This window comes from Alligator sinensis, unplaced genomic scaffold, assembly GCF_000455745.1.
Source record: "Alligator sinensis unplaced genomic scaffold, ASM45574v1 scaffold714_1, whole genome shotgun sequence".
Classification (NCBI taxonomy): domain Eukaryota; kingdom Metazoa; phylum Chordata; order Crocodylia; family Alligatoridae; genus Alligator; species Alligator sinensis.
The window spans coordinates 1,128,486-1,144,766 of NW_005842493.1; the positions used below are offsets into that span (position 1 = coordinate 1,128,486).

Sequence of the window (16,281 nt, forward strand, 5' to 3'; positions counted from 1 at the left end):
TAAGGAGCTGCTCCCCCCCACTCCCACACACAGCTTTTCCCCAGGCTCCTTCCCTGCCCGGGGTCCTCCCCTCCCCTTCCCTTCCCCCCACCCTTCCCCCTTACCTGAGGTTCCAGCATGGGGCAGCCATGTGGTCCCAGGCCAGAAGCCCCTGCTGGGGCTTCCGGCTGGGGGGTGGGGCCGGGCAGGCCCTGCTGTTGTGGGGGCCACCTGGCTCACCCTGGGTCCTACTGCCCTTGGTTCCTGTCATTTTTGACAGGAACCAAGGGCAGATAAATATAAAAATTTTCTAAATTTTTTAGGGGCCCCGCAGCCCATATAGAATGGCCTCGCGGGCTGGATCCGGCCTGTGTATTTTGCCCACCTCTGAGCTAGGTGATAGGTATTCATCACATCTTTTGTAGCTTCTTGGTTACCTTTTGATCTCTTCTTCATAAATCATTGCCCAGAAAGTTAAGATAGTACTGGCCTGGGTAAACATGCACAATACTATCTCACAGTGTGTCAAAGCCAGAGGCCAAAACCAATTTTTATGAGTTCCAAATCAAGACACTTACTTGCACAAACTTGGCAACTGGCACTAAGATCAGAGTAGAAAAGAGAGTGTTCAGTTTACACTAAATCAATATACTGCAGTGGTCTTATGACCGCAACTGAGTTAGCTCAGATTTTCCTGTCTGCAAGATTATTCCCCCCAAAACAGGGTTGCAAAACTAAACCATGAGTCATGCTGAAGAAGCTGGCAGCTTTCATTTCTCCAGCCCCATCGGGAGACTGAACAAATATACCCAGATAACCACACAATTAAAAGGCTAACGAGAAAGTGAGGAACCACTATGTATTTTGTAAATACCCAAACCTTGGTATCCCAGAAGTAGATGGACAAGGATGGAAGAACAGCAGCATCCAGGATAGCAGGCACAGCCCTCAGTTATATTCCATAATAGGGTACTGGTCCCTGTCACAGTGATGTTGAGGAAAGACACACTGGCCTATGCAATCCTACATGTACCATACTTTCATCTTCTAACTAAGCCTTTGAAGGCAGTTCATCATTCTATGGACAGCTAAGGAAGTGACACATCAACAACTCTGCCACATCAAAAATATTAAAGAACTCAGATCAGCAGAGACTCCCTATGCCTGACGATGGGTGGCTGCACCCAAAAGCTTGCTAAGAACTTTTTTCCAACTACTCAGTTGGTCTAATAAAAGATATTACATATACCCAAAAAACCTTGCCGGCCAAAGAATTACCCACACACCCATCAGCGACATGAAAAAAAAAAAATAGACTAGGTTCCCTCCCATGGATGAATGTGAACTGCCTCAGAATGATTAACCAATGTGTTTTCATATAAAAATATGAATCCTTCCTCAAACAAATTCTACATTCCAGTTACGAAAACACAAACTATTTAATCAATTGGCAACAAGGAAAAAAGAAACTGCAGCTCCTAACATCGAAACATAAATCATCATCGCCACAACAATAAGCTCGGCTATTTTTAAAGTACCCAAACTCAGATTAAGTCAATGCTCTTGTTTTTGGCAAGTGGTTCCAACATGAATGTTAAAAAGTCTATACAGACTGAACATGAATAGGTTGTTCAATATTTGCACAATTAACACAGGTTCATGCAAGTAGGATTAGAAAGTACTAGATAAGGATTTAAATTCAGATAAAGCTTTCCTTTTCCGTTGCGCTACAGTAAACTATGTCAACCAACAGGAGCTCAAAAGAAGTTCTCATGCAAGAGATGCAACCTACAGATGAGAAACACCTGTGCAGTTATTCACATGCTATCCAAGCCAAGAGCATCTCAAGCAGAATTTGAATATTATGGCAGAACTAAAAGGGCAGCAGAGCTTTCCATGCCACAGCCTTGCAAGTTTTTAATAAATACAAGTAATGTACAATAAGTTATTCTGCTGTGCTGAGAGTTATCATTTGTGTTATTCTTAATTTCACTAATTTAGGTCTTGAAGGAAAAAAATTGCTTCAAACAACAAAAATGTAAATGTCCATAACCTAGGGGAACTTGTGTTCCTATCTGTCAGGAATATTTAGCTTCCTAAGCAAATTATGCACAAAATGGATCTAAACCAGAATCTTCAAATATCGTTTCATACAAAGCACCAATACAGCAACGTCTTCTAAAAACAATAGCCCAAATGCTAGAGACGAGTTGATCAGGAGTTCAAGAGAAAGAATGAGAATTTTTACATAACCTGGCTCATGCATCCATTCTACAATGCAGGAAGTATTGCATGTTTCAAAAACTTTGACTTCCAGCTTTTTTTTCAGCACTATAGTTAAATATGAAAATACAAACTTGCAAGCACTAATGATTAGAGACCTACCTAAAACTCTCAATTTTGCAGATTTCACAGAAACCGCAAAAAAATATTGTTGTCTGTGACTACCAGGAAATCCAGCACCGGCTGCAATTTCCCACAAAAATCAACCAACTGCTCCCCTGAAAAAATAGTAGCAACATAGACTGAATGAAGACGCCCTCTGCCGATCAGCAGTGAGGAGCAGGGCAAAAAGCAGTAGTGACAAATGAAGGCAACTTCCGCCAACCAGTGGCGAGAGGCAGAGCCATCAGAGCCCCTCTGCCAATCAGAGGTGAGGGGTGGGGCCACCATGAAATGCCCATGAAATTGCCTTTGCGCACCACGAGCTGGCCACAAAAAAATCCTTGGTCTCGCCATGACTTTGGAAGGTACCTAATAATGATTAAGGTACTGCAGTTTATGTAGACGCTACTGCTCTAAGCAGTTACCTTTCTAAGTTAAGAAACCAAATCTCATTTAGTCCCTTCCCTAAAGATTTTGTGTTAACATAGTATATTATAGACTTTAAATATGCTCATAATAATGCCCATATTTTTTAATTCCTCATACTAATTATCCCACATTTCCTCCAACCTCTACTGAAAAAACAGCAGAGAAAATGCCAGACTCTTAGAAAGGGAAAGCTGCCTGTACAGTGCTCTACTTGAATAAGATGCAAAAATGTGACCACCATGCACTGACTGTTGTGTGGATTTCAGACAAGAATATATCCAAATTTCACATATGGGTAGGCAATATCTGAAGAATCAAAGGCACACTATGTATTTAGAAGCAGAACAGAGATCAAAACGTTAAGGGTGCCAAATGTTAAAAAAAAAATAAAAATTAGGTAGGCAAAAACTACACTACAGTCTCCAAGTTACATGTTAAAATTTCACTCTATATGGTGCTAAACAGGATAACACTTTAGTCTTGTTCCTCAGAGTGCACATTATGCTGCTTTAATGGATATTTCATCATACATCAGCCTTCATACGTGCTGGAAATAACATAGATGACATTTTGATTTAAACAGTGTTGTCTTTTCAAAATATGGTTATTTAAACTACAATTCAGAAATTAAGTTATGGAGATGTAGCAATTACATTACATAATTTTAATGTAGCTCCTTGGCCTGCTATTCACCAGCAAAAATCATTATTTTGAACAGCATGCTGAAGCTGTAGTAATTTAGTATGCAATAAGAACATGCATCTCCTCCTGTTATCTTTTTTGCCTCTGCTCCAGAGTAAGCATGATAAAAACCAACAATGTACAGTTCATCTAGAACTCAATCCAAATAACATGCAAACGTTACTAAAGACAACATCTAATAAGCCAAGAAACACGGTTCATTAAAGTTTAAGAACTACATCCCCAAGTTTAGTCTGAAGGAGCCGTGATACTTAAAGCTGTTCTTTCAAGGTTTCTGCTGCATTTAAATTATATTCAAAATGGATGCATTACAGCTCTGGAAGTCAATTCTAAGCCAAAGCCATAGGAATGAATTCTGTCCCAAAGACTCAAATGGGAAAGCCTCCAACCTCAGCCACAGGAATGTAAAAGATTCCACTTTTGGCCCATCTAACCCTCAAGTACATAATGTGAGGAGCTATGGGGAGAGGCTGAGGAAAAGGAATCTAGGATGATGTAGGACAGTGACAGTATTTTGCAAATTTCTATAAAAGAATACTCTTCAAGTCCATTATACTAGGAAGAGTGCCATACCATCAAGATTACACCACTGTGAATTTTCTTAAGTGACTTTCACAGAATTCAGGAGTGGAAAAAATAGATAACCAACAGCATATAAACCAAGGAAAACTGGGCAAAGCTGCTATTGAAGCCTAACGAGTTTAGAAAAATTTGGAAGCCTAACAAATTTAAAAGAAAAATCATTTTTAAAATAGCAGTATTGCCAACTTGCATGATTTTTGGCATTGTTCTTAAAAGTCTAAGCTTCAGGAATGTGAAAAACTTAGCTCTTTCATATAACTTTAAGAACAATGCCAAAAATCATGAGAGCTGGCAATACTGAAATAGTCAGGTTGATAATTTTGCTAGAGATCAAACCTGGCTGTACTCAAATTCTTCTAAAATGTGTCAGCCTCACAGCCAACACTGCACTAAATTTATGACTTTTAAGCTGCTCCCAAGAGCTTGGCTACAATTTTCACCCTCTGTTAACTCAGATATATCCTAAGGAAAATCTGAAGATGGAAGAAAGCGTACGGGTTTGGAAGAAGTACAGTGTATGTTTTATAGGTTAAAAAACATAGTGCATAAAAGATGCATGACAACCTGCATTTTTCATCAGTTTGCTCTAAGCTTAAAGAAAAAAAAGTCAGGTGAACCTTGATCCTTTCTAACACCCAGAAAAGCAACACCACTTCCATTAGTCTGTCTCCAAGGTATGTCAAAGTGCACTCACTCTCATGTTACATTCTTGATTTTTTCATATTTTTGCATTCAAGTATTCAGTATTTGAATTTATCACATGAATTTCAAGTGATAACACCAGGGGAAATTTCTTCAGGACCCAATCTGGGTATCTGTTTAAACTTTGAAACAGCAGGGTTGCTAGGGCTCAATTTCTTCCCCTTGCTATCATATGTCCAGCCAGAATCTGATGCAACAGACTAAGGTACAATTTTTCTTTTCTTTTCTTTTTTGAAATAAAAAGGGCCACTAGCAATTAGTCAGAAGGCACCTGCAAAGCTTTGTTTCATTCTTACCCTCCTGTTTCTTTCTTACCCTCCATGATTAGCACTGCAACTTCAGGAAGAAATCTAGAGTAGTAACTGGAATATAAAATACTGTGTTCACAAATTCATTCAGTGCAGACTGTGCGCCAAAGAAAATGTAAGGTAATATGTTACAGATGTGAAAGGAAATGGAATAGCCAGTCATAATATAAAGATCAGCCCATTTTGACTGGTCATATCTCAAAGTCTAATAGTCATGAGGAGTCTTCTGGCTTTTGAAATAGTTTTTTAAACTGTTAACATGAGTATGCAAGTTTGCCATCGTGAGAGAAAGAAAGATACTCCTAAAACATAATAAAGGTATCCTAATACATATGTTCTTCATATGTGGGCTGTCGGAAAATAAGTCATTCATAGGTGGACTTTAGTAAAAAGAGGTTCCTTGCACGTGTGAAGAAGTAGAGTTTGTCATCTTCTACTTTTAGGGAAAAAAACACTGATATTTTCCCTGAAAAACTCACCAATTTCAGTTTTGACTAGCAGATCATTCTAGTAAAATGAGCACAACAAGAAAGATTTGCTTACAGGAACAACTATGAGCTAAAAGTATGCAGACATGCTTATAGATGGATAGAAAACTGGCTGAAGCATCAGGCTCAGAGGGTAATCATCAATGGCTCAATGTCTAGTTGGCAGCTGGTATCAAGTGGAGTGTGCCCCCAGGGGTCAGTCCTGGGGCTGTTTTGTCCAATGTCTTCATCAACGACCTGGAAGATGGCATAAAGTGCACCTTCAGCAAGTCTGCAGGTAAGACCAAGCTGCGGGGAGGGGGTGGGGAGGTGGTGAAGAAGTAGAAGACACACTGAAGGGTAGGGCTAAGATTCAGAGTGACCTAGACAAATTGGAGGATTGGGCCAAAAGGAATTTCATGAGGTTCAACAAGGACAAGTGCAAAGTCCTGCACTTAGGACAGAACAATCCCATGCACTGATACAGGCTGGGGACTGACTGGCTGGGCAGCAGCTCTGCAGAAAAGGACCTGGGGATCACAATGAACAATAAGCTGAATATAAGCCAACAGTGTGCCCTTGTTGCAAAGAAGGCTAACAGCATACTGGGCTGCACTGGTAGAAGTGTTGCCAGCAAGTCAAAAGAAGTAATTATTCCCCTCTATTCAGCACTGGTGAGGCCAAATCTGGGAGCATGGTGTTCAGTTTTGGCCCCCCCCCCACCACAGAAAGGATGTGGACAAATTGGAGAGGGTCCAGTAGAGGGCAACAAAAATGGGACTGGGGGACTTGATTTATGAGGAAAGACTAAGGCAATTGGGCGTATTTATTCTAGAGAAGAGGAGACTGAGAGGGGATTTAATAGCAGCCTTCAACTCACTGCAGGGGGTTCGAAAGAGGATGGAGCTGGGCTGTTCTCAGTGGTGGCAGATGACAGAACAAGGAGCAATGGTCTCAAGTTGCAGCAAGGGAAGTTTAAGTTAGATATTAGGAGGAATTTACTTAATAGGAGGATAGTAAAACACTGGAACAGGTTACCCAGAGAGGTGGTGGAATCTCTACCCTTAGAGGTTTTTAAGACCTGGGTAGACAAAGCTTTGGCTGGGATAATCTAGCTGGAGAAGGTCCTGCCCTGAACAGGAGGCTGGACCAGATGCAACCTCCTGAGTTCCCTTCCAACCCTAATTTTCTATGATCCTATGACAGAACTAGCATCGAAAAGTCAACCACCCCACTAATGCATCTAGAGACAATGTTTGTTTTTTATCTGTGTGCAAATAAACATTAGTATACAGAAGTATGGAAACGCCAATTTATATTGCAGGTATTTTCTACCTTCCAAATCCAGGGCTGTGAATCTAAATGGATGTGACATGCCATGCACAGAATAAAGGACAATAGTGACAGTCCTACCATGAAACTGAGGTTTTTAGCAATATTCTACTACTTTTTTGCTGATGGCTATAGCACAGAGATGACTGTTCAAGTTCTGCTAGGCTTGGCTCTACCTAAGCAGGTATCATCACAGAGGTAGTTGCCTTCATATTCTGTAACACTGGACAATACTGGAAAATAGAGCATGAGTATATTCCATGTCTTCACATGGAAATCTCAGTTATCCTGCAAAATAAAACTACAACTACTGCTGGAAGCTGAGGTGCACACAGGTCTTAAAAGGAAAGGGGAGTGTGGGAGAGCATCCTGGTTCAGCTCTATTACCCTGTAAAAGGAAAATCCTAGAGTTAATGAATGCCTTAAAATTTTCCTTGAATTACTTCCAACCACAGGAAAAAATACCCATCTTCAAATATTTGGTTTTAGTAGGAATCTTGTATACACCCTTTCAGAAGCGTCTCTGCTCACAAAATGGAAGCAAACAGGTAGTATTTAGATTCCTCCTGCTTCAAAAATTAGGAGCAACGTCTGTTTGGCAGTATCTTTTACTGTACCAATAAAATATTGTACGTAACTGGAGAGATGTTAGACCAGCAGCAGATACAGTCTAAACTAAATACCAGGTAGATCAATGAATCCTCTAACATCTCCCCTAATGATATAGTTGATCCAATAAAAGAGATTGCCATCCCCCATCCTTACTTCTCACAGATTCTCTGGCCCATCACAGCTACAACAGCACTGCAATCCTACTAAAAAGTGAACCTCCCTGAATGCGTTTAATTTTTTTAACCATTCTATTAAGTTCTCTAGATTTTTCTTCAATATGAGCACTCCCACACTTGACGGAGCTAACAATAATAATTTTGGAGTTAACAATAATATTGTTTAGCTTACAGCTAAACACTTCAAAGTTGAATGCCTAAGTTCTGTTTTGTTTCGTTTGAATCGTGCTTCACATTGGGCTCAAACTTTTTAAAGCCATATCATGTTGACTACTTTGTTTTAAAAGAGTCTTTTGAAGCAGTATTTACCTGCATTCTGATTCATGTTCAATACGTTGCTTAATTTTGTCCTCATAATTTTAGATTCACAATTTGTTATGTAGCTTAAATTAAAATGGAGTATACTCCAGGGAATTAATACCACCTGATTCCCTGGAGTATAAAACAAACCTAAACATTTTAAGTTTATTATATGACTTTAATACCAAGATTAATTTTAAGTCAAACTAGCATGTCATCCTTTTACTGACTCCAACGGAGGCCTCGGCTCTTGCCCTTCAGCCCTAGCAAGATGGAACAAGAACCTGAGAGCAGATGGGTTTATATCCCAAAGCATTCCAAAGGATTGTGAAATTTGGGAATGAGCATTGCCCTCCAGTAATCTTGTGTTTGTACAAGTGGAATCAATACAGTTGAGCCTCAGAGGCCTAGCTTAACTGGCCTTTATTATGGACAAGATTCTTCAACTTCTGTTGTCCATTTTGAATTTTAAAAAGCCTGTAACCGCAACTACATTTCAACACCATCCTTTTGAAAAATAAAAAGGAGAAGCAATGGAAAAACAAAATAAAACAGCTGCTTGTCAGATCAAGTTGCTGAAATTGTTTAAGATTAAGCCATTTGGAAGGAGACTAAATTCATAGAATGTTAATCATGCCTTTCTTAAGCTTGAAAAGTAACCCGAGAAGGTCTTCATTTGAATGGCAAGAGCTTTGTGTCTTACAGTATCTTCAGGGTAAGGTCAGCAGCAATCTGTCCCAGCTGGTAAACAGCAACAATGGAAGAGGATTTGTTAAACCAGGTTGCAGATGAATAGAGTGGATTCAGTTATAAGCAATGCTGTACTAGATGGGGACAATTCATACTTGTAGGAGTCTGGGAAGTGAAGAGCAGCTGATAAACACCAAATCTTTGATAATTACCCTCTTCTCAGAGAGATGATTATTTTGCTTTTAGCACATTCTAGTTTGTGAAGAAGCAGGTGCTATATCTATTTATGATGGCCAACACTGCAGAACACAGCACATCCAAAGTGAAAATGAAAAAAAGATCTTGTAATTATTTTTATAAAAACTTCAAAAGCAATTTTTATTTTTATTTTTTACAGAAAAGTTTTCTTTCCAGAACCAAAATTTCTGTAAAGCAGATTTAACATAAATTATCACAAATGGCAAATGGAACAATAACTCAACTGAGTGCACAATGACAGAGCAAAGCTGTGAAAGCAGACTAACTATGGGCATCCTCTGGGGGTGGAAGCTTCAAATGATGGGCAGCAAAGAGGACAGAATACTAATATATTCTGTATTTGTAAGGTCTACTAAAATGATAAACATAAAAGTTTCATTTTTTTTTCCTAACACTGTACAGTAAAATAAAGCAACAAGAACAGATTTGTCAAAGGCTTCCTCTAAATTTAAAAAACTTGCAAGTAGCAATAATTAGTCTCTTGAGATCAAATCCAGGGAGCTGATGAGTACATACAACTCTCACTGACTACAGAAACAGTTACTCCTCAACATCTTTAAATTATTAAGCCCTAGGGAAGTAAATATTTAAGTAAATCCTTGGGTGAGCTCAGATTCATGTTCTCAGACATTAAATTGGGACTTGGTAGAGCTTACAAGGGTTAAATGAATATCAGCTGATCAACTGTAGTGCGTTTGGGGATGGAGCTTTTATCAAAATGTTTGGTTTCAAAAGCCTTAAAAAACCCCAAACCAAACCAAACCCAAGAGGCCTTCCTCTTTATTACACACAGACGCACTAATAACGGGAATGGGCTCAAGATAAAGGATATAAAGAATAACCTTAGCGGCTCCACCACATTGAAGCAAAAGCTAAAGATCTATTTTTAACAGCTGTTCCACCTCTGAAACCTCACCAAATAAAAACGCTCAACTGGCAGTCAGAATTGATTGGAAACTTTCCAATTAAACGTTTTTATGCTTAAAAAGAAAAAAGAAAAAAAACCCTTTCATTGAAAGAAAAGCACTTTGCAGAAATGTGTCAGATCTCTCTTATCTACCCTTCCAAAAGCTCTCAGCCTGCTAAGAAGGTTTCAAAATGTGTTTGGTTTCCTGCCACCACAGTCTGGCTTCCCAACCAGGCATAGTGCCTGGGGGCCAGAAAACCCAGAGCCTCCAGACTCCTGGATGAGTTGGTTCCCAGCACCTGGCAAGCCACCTGTCCTCAGAATCAAGTAGCATGAGGAGCCAAATGCTCCAGAAGTCTAGAGGCCTTGGATCCCCCCAGTCCCGAGACAAATCAGCATGGCAAGGCAGACGAGGAGCAGGGGATGCCGAACCGCAAAAAGCCAGTTTCAATACTGACACTGAGAGGAGAGGAGCAGTAACAAAATAAAAATAATTCATCAGTTCCAGCCAGCAGTTGCCAGATCCCAAGAAGCATCTCACTGGAGAAACAGCATGATTCAATGGTTTGTGAAATGAATTCTGAAAAAAGTTTTGGTTTTGAGTTTTGGGGCTTTTTGTCCCAGTTTGGACAAAAATCAGAAATTCCAAAAAGTGTCATGGAACAGATGTTTGGTTTTCAAACCAGCTATATTAGCATGCATAAACACGGTTTAGGAATGATTTAATTGAAGAATGGAATATCCAGACTGAATCCAAAGATAACCGAGGTCAAACATTATACCTACTTTGTTACTATATTTACTATTTGAAGTAGACATCATACTTGAACCTTACATGATTTTTAATCACGTGAGAGAGAGACACATTTATTTTGAAGTAAACTTAACTAAGCCTCAGCTGACCTTTAAGATTTTAATTACAAAACTCACCTTAATAAGCTGAGTACACATTCTGCACTCTTACAAATGCTACTCTAAGGTTTAAATGGATTTACGCAAGAGAGAAATTATTTCAAATACAAAAGGCAATCCATTATTAAAGCTGATGACATTGGCCTACACTTTTGCAATTACAAGCTAATTGGCATTCCACGGAAAGAAACCTCAGAAAAGGCATTTTGCTGATGTAGCTAATGTATTCCTGAAACAGAGAGTCAAACTCAAGCTGCAATATTATGATACAATTGGGTAAAGTCACTTCTGAATCATTGGTTTTCAGGACATAATGATGCTGAGAAAAGGGGTTTTTAATTTCACTAGACAAATACTGAAAAGCAGAGTTTAAGTATATTGCGTAGGTGGCAGGGAAGTTAATTTGTTCTTTTGCACTGTGCTTATGGCAAATACACACTTCAAGTGACTATGAAATACAGGTACCAAACCACTGATTCCTCTTTTGAAAGTGAATGCGATTTACTCAGCATGGAAACAGTATGAAATGTGCATTTGATATGAATTATTCAAAGATGGCTGAAATCTCACTCATTTAAGATGTACAGGCCCCCATTGGTGCATATTGCTGAATGGATCAGAAACAGGGTTTTTAGTATCAGAAGGCTAGTGGAAGTAATCAAAGTAACAGCACCGAATCAAAATTCGATGACCAAATAAAACAACAGAATTCACTGATGCAAGAAAGCCACCCTCAAAGAAAATAAGCATTTGCAATAAGAACAAAGGCAGAGTCAACCGTTTTTATTCCAAACAAAATATAATGATTTTTAGTGGGGATCTTTGGGGATAAATAGTCTTATTTTTTTCCAAATACTTACATTCCAAAACCAAAATAAGACCAATTAAAATCCCAGTGTTTAGTTTACGCTGGATCAGACTCTTATTGCATCTTTTGTTTATTCTTCAAAGGGCAGCAAAGAATAAGAAAAAAGACTGGCATTTCAGTCATCCCGGGCCTTTTTCCAAAAAGTTGCTTTTCAAACCCTCCAAGTGTTTTGACTAGGATTTCTGTGTCACTCAATTCCCGACAGCCCAGAAGCAGAAAACTGAGCTCAAAACTCAAATTCAGCCGAAGTGTGACGATTCAGTAAAAGCTTTAAAAAAAAAAATCTTGAAATAACTGCTAAGAGCCACTTACAGCATATAATAACGTCACAATCTCTCTCTGCTTCACAGATTTTCCCCCCTCCTTAAGTATTTAAGAGTACCACATCCCAACTGTGTAAAAATACGTCTTTCTACCTAGGAGAACTTGTACAATCTTTCCTATGCCTGATGAAGGGTGTGTGCCTGAAAGCTTGCAGATAAATACAACAATGTTTGCAAATATCTAGTTGGTCTAATAAAAGAAATCAAGTCTTCCACGAGTTTTGATTCCTTTTGTCCTTTCCTTAAATTCCAAACTCTAATACAACTTGGACATGAAGTATACTTAATCGTACTGATGACAGAATTACTATCATGAATGCTTGGGCCAAAATAAATTGAAGTCAGAGTACATACAAGTATTTATGTGAATTCACACTCAGCAACAAAATTAGTTTTGTGCATATTTTTGTGCTTTACGGAACATTTTCTAGATTATGAAAATACTAAGTTTAATTTATGATTAGCTACTGTAAAACACTGAATGTGGTTTATCTCACATGGATAATGAAACTGTTACTATATAATGCATACATACCTCAAAAATAGCACACTACCAAATAGAGAGCAAACCTGGCCGTGATGGTAATTCTAAAAGTAGGTAAAAAACCATCTTGAGCATTTTTCCAAAAACACCTGTGCTCAGCTTTACTCTTGTGAATCCATCACAGAAAATGTCTTTCTGGTTTATTTCAGTGAAGAATATCCTAACCCAGATGAAATCAGCAGTGCTGGCAGAACAGAAAATGCTATTAAAGTTCAAGAAACCCTTTAGAGCATTTTCTAGGGATTTGCTAAACAGATGGTCCAAAGGGTTCCAGAACCAAACACTGCCTGTGAAGAAGTTTCTGAACCTAAGCCTGGGACTCAAATATTGCTTCACTCTAGCACGTTACAGAAAAAGCAATCCGATTTCTCAAGAGGCACCACAGAGAAAAAATAGCATCTGCTTGTCTGAATCTAGCTTGACGTCATTCTACCTCTTGATTTTAATGGAAGCAAAAGAACTAGAAACATTCAAGAGCTGATTTGGGGAGGTTAATGTCCATCACCCTTGCAATAACCAACCAAAAAAGTAGATCTTCATGTTGTGCTCAGACCGACATGGAGGACAGAGAAGAAAAACTCTTCAAAGCAGCAGAGAAGATCTGAGACCAAGGACACGTGCATGGTTTGTACTTACGGGAGAAGGAATGCAAGAGCACAGACTGATCCTTTCCAGATGAAGGCAGGATCCTAAAGCGTTTGAAAAACAACTGTAACAGGATCAATGGAAACCAACTGTCATAATAAAATGGGAGGCCAGTCCACCTTTCTTCTTCCTCTAGCCAGCAAATCTCAGCTTGGTGTCACAGTATTGTAAAGGCAAGGTTCTTTGGGTAGATGTGATGTCTTTTAATTAGACCAACGGAGTAGTTGGAACAAAGTTTTTTGCAAGCTTTTGGTTACAAGTACCCTTCTTCAGGAATAGGGAGACTCTGCTGTTGTTCTGTAAAAGCAGGGGAAGAAAGGCAAAATCTAGACTGGGGGAAATGGGCAGTCACATAAATGCTGGGAAGAAATTTTCAAAAACGATATCTAAAAGTTAGTGTGATGAGTGCTAACACATGAAACAAGCCATGGAACTGGAAGTCCCCTGATGTTGCTGACAAGATCTTGCTTAACCACTGAACCAATTGGTTATCTACAATGCCAGTTGTTGACAGCTGGACAACTGCCTGCCAAGTACCTTTGTCAGGTATCCGGGTTGTAGCCGTATTGTTCTGGAGGCAAAAGGAATCAGGGCTTGTGGTAGAGGTGATATCTTTTATTAGACCAACTAGATTTTTGCAAAAAAAATTCTTTAATTGCAAGCTTTTGGGCACAAGCACCCTTCCTTCAGGCATATGTGAAAAGACTGTACCTTTGGGAATGTCTCCCAGAAATTCTAAAAAAAATTAAGAGTTAAGAAAGCATCACATTATTCACTATTTTAGACAAACTCTACAACACTAAATTCAAATGTGGTTTTTACCATATTACGATTTGCACACATAACTTACCCTTCTAGTGTTTTCGAGAACTTTTTGATCTGGCTTTCCATAGTTTGGTGGATTGGCATATGGATCGTAGCCAAGTTTTGCTAACATAGGTGCAATCACTGGCATATCTTGTAGAACATCTGCGGGTATTTTCCCAACCCATTTTGACAAAGCTTCCACATTGACTGGCTTGATTACTTGATCTGTAGATCTTTCAACCCTGCATAAAAATAAATAAATAGTAGTTAGTAATGTCCCCGCAAGGAGTATTTACTGTTGAACTGGCATCAGTGCCTTCAGTTTGTGATTTTGTTTAATAGCACGTTTATATAAAGCTAATAAGAAATAAAGCACCACTACATAAATACAAAAGGGAGAACATGAGAGTTGGCATGACCTATCAGAACAGACTTGCTGATTTTGTAGCTGATAAAAATTGTGCCTATGACCTCAAACTGAAAAAGACAAATAAGAGAATAAGCTGGCTTTGCACAGAATGTACTGGGAAAATGATTAAACATTACGGCAATGAAAACCGCACTTTTCAAGCGTATGTTTAAGTCTGACCCAATGAAAATCAGGTTACTTAGTGCTTAGAATCAATTTTGAAAAGCGGGACATAAATACCCAAGTCTTAGGCAGTTTTGAAAATGTTCACCCTAAAAAGTGATAGTAGAACAGTGAAATGGGAAACGCATGGTAAAACGGAATGAGAAACTGTTAGTAACTGCTATAACCACAATGCTTTATATTGTGTTATTTGCTAATTGAATGGTACCCAAATGCTTCTCTAATATTAGAGATATTTAATGTAATTATTGGTTTTGTTTTATGATGCTACACTACTCTTTCTAGAAGTTACCGCTCCAAATTAAGTTGCTTAACATGGAAACATCAAGACTTCACCTTTTTGCATCAAAAGGAACATGCAAAAAAGCCGCACCATTCATTCTTGAAATGTTCTTTTGAACTGGAAAAGCACACACCTCTTTAGACACCAGGTTCATCTTTCTCCTAAGAGAATTTATTATCACATATTTACACAGAGATCCTGAGGGAGTATTTCACATCTGTGCTTCACATAACACAACAGGGGTTTGCTAGCCTGCACCTGCAATTAAATGCCTAAAGCTGTAAGAAGACATTGCTGATCAAGCCATGCAGCCACTACATTTGCTTGCACCCATTATACTACCTGTGCCTGACTCACTGCTGTCAAAAATTCTGACTATAAAAACTTTGTTTAAAAATACTTAAGTTCTCTTCTACTGAAACAACACACAAAACAAACAGTAATCAGATTCCTGCATGATTAAACAAATACGCTACTTGACTAGCACATACATGAAACAAGTCAATGAAGACATTTAGATTAAGATTGAAAAACCGATAAATCAGAATTACAGATAGCAGGCTTCGCCTGAAAACATAACCAGGTATTAGACGATATTTTCCTCATAGATGAGAGTTTGGTTTGGGGCTTTTTTGGGGAGGGAGGGGGAAACTGCAGTCAGTCCATTGACTTGTCAAGTTACGGGTTTAACCTAGATTGTCTAATTAACTTAACAACTGAACAATTCCTGCATGTTGTATTTAGAGTAACAAATAACTATATGCTTGTAATGATTTAAGGAATTTTGCTTAACGCTATCTGGAGTCCATTTAAGAGGAATTATGCATAGTGATTTTAAATTGGTCTTTGTCCTCCAGCTGTCCTTTACTCTCCGTCTTGGGCTAATACTCCTAATGGACACAGGCAAACCATAGCAAGTTCTAACTTAAGTGCTATTTCTCCAAAATATAGTCACCCTAAACTATAAACTGGCTGTACCAATGGGGACTGGGATGGCAGGGGAGAGGTCGCCTTGGCAATGAAGTCACATGACAGAAGACTTATGAAATGATAAAAAGCCATGGCGTAAGCAAAGACCTCGTTGACCACTTTCAGCTCGCAGCAAGGCAGCGAGAAATTCTGCCGTCTTGCACAGGGAAGGGCCCAGAAAAGTAGCATAATATAGATAAATTGATCAGGATGCTTTATAAAACAGCCTGTAAGTAACAAACAGCATTTTGTACTTGTAAAACAAATCCTGCCTGTTCTCATTTTCATTTCTGGCAGCATTAGCTTCAATATAAGGCATTTCATAGCAATTAACACCTGGCAAGGGGTAACACAGAAGCACATTAGCATCTTCAGCCAGTCATTCATCTTCAGGAATGAGGACACACTAAGTTGGTCTTTTAAGCAAATGCACAGGAAGTGATTTGAGAGAGCACAAAACCAGGAAAAGATCCTTGCCTAAACCATCTGAGCGGGCGCTTTTTTTCCCT

The 16,281-nt window shown here is 38.9% G+C and overlaps 1 protein-coding gene across 3 annotated transcripts in view; it reads right to left on the bottom strand.

Moving 5' to 3' along the window:
- TPST1 (tyrosylprotein sulfotransferase 1) overlaps positions 1–16,281 on the bottom strand; it is a 49,801-nt gene that overhangs the window by 10,724 nt on the left and 22,796 nt on the right. For all 3 annotated transcript variants that reach the window (XM_014523478.2, XM_025212944.1, XM_006031296.3), the window contains exon 3: positions 13,972–14,170. In XM_014523478.2, the coding sequence (XP_014378964.1) occupies positions 13,972–14,170 (199 nt within the window). The remainder of the gene's footprint in view (positions 1–13,971; positions 14,171–16,281) is intronic.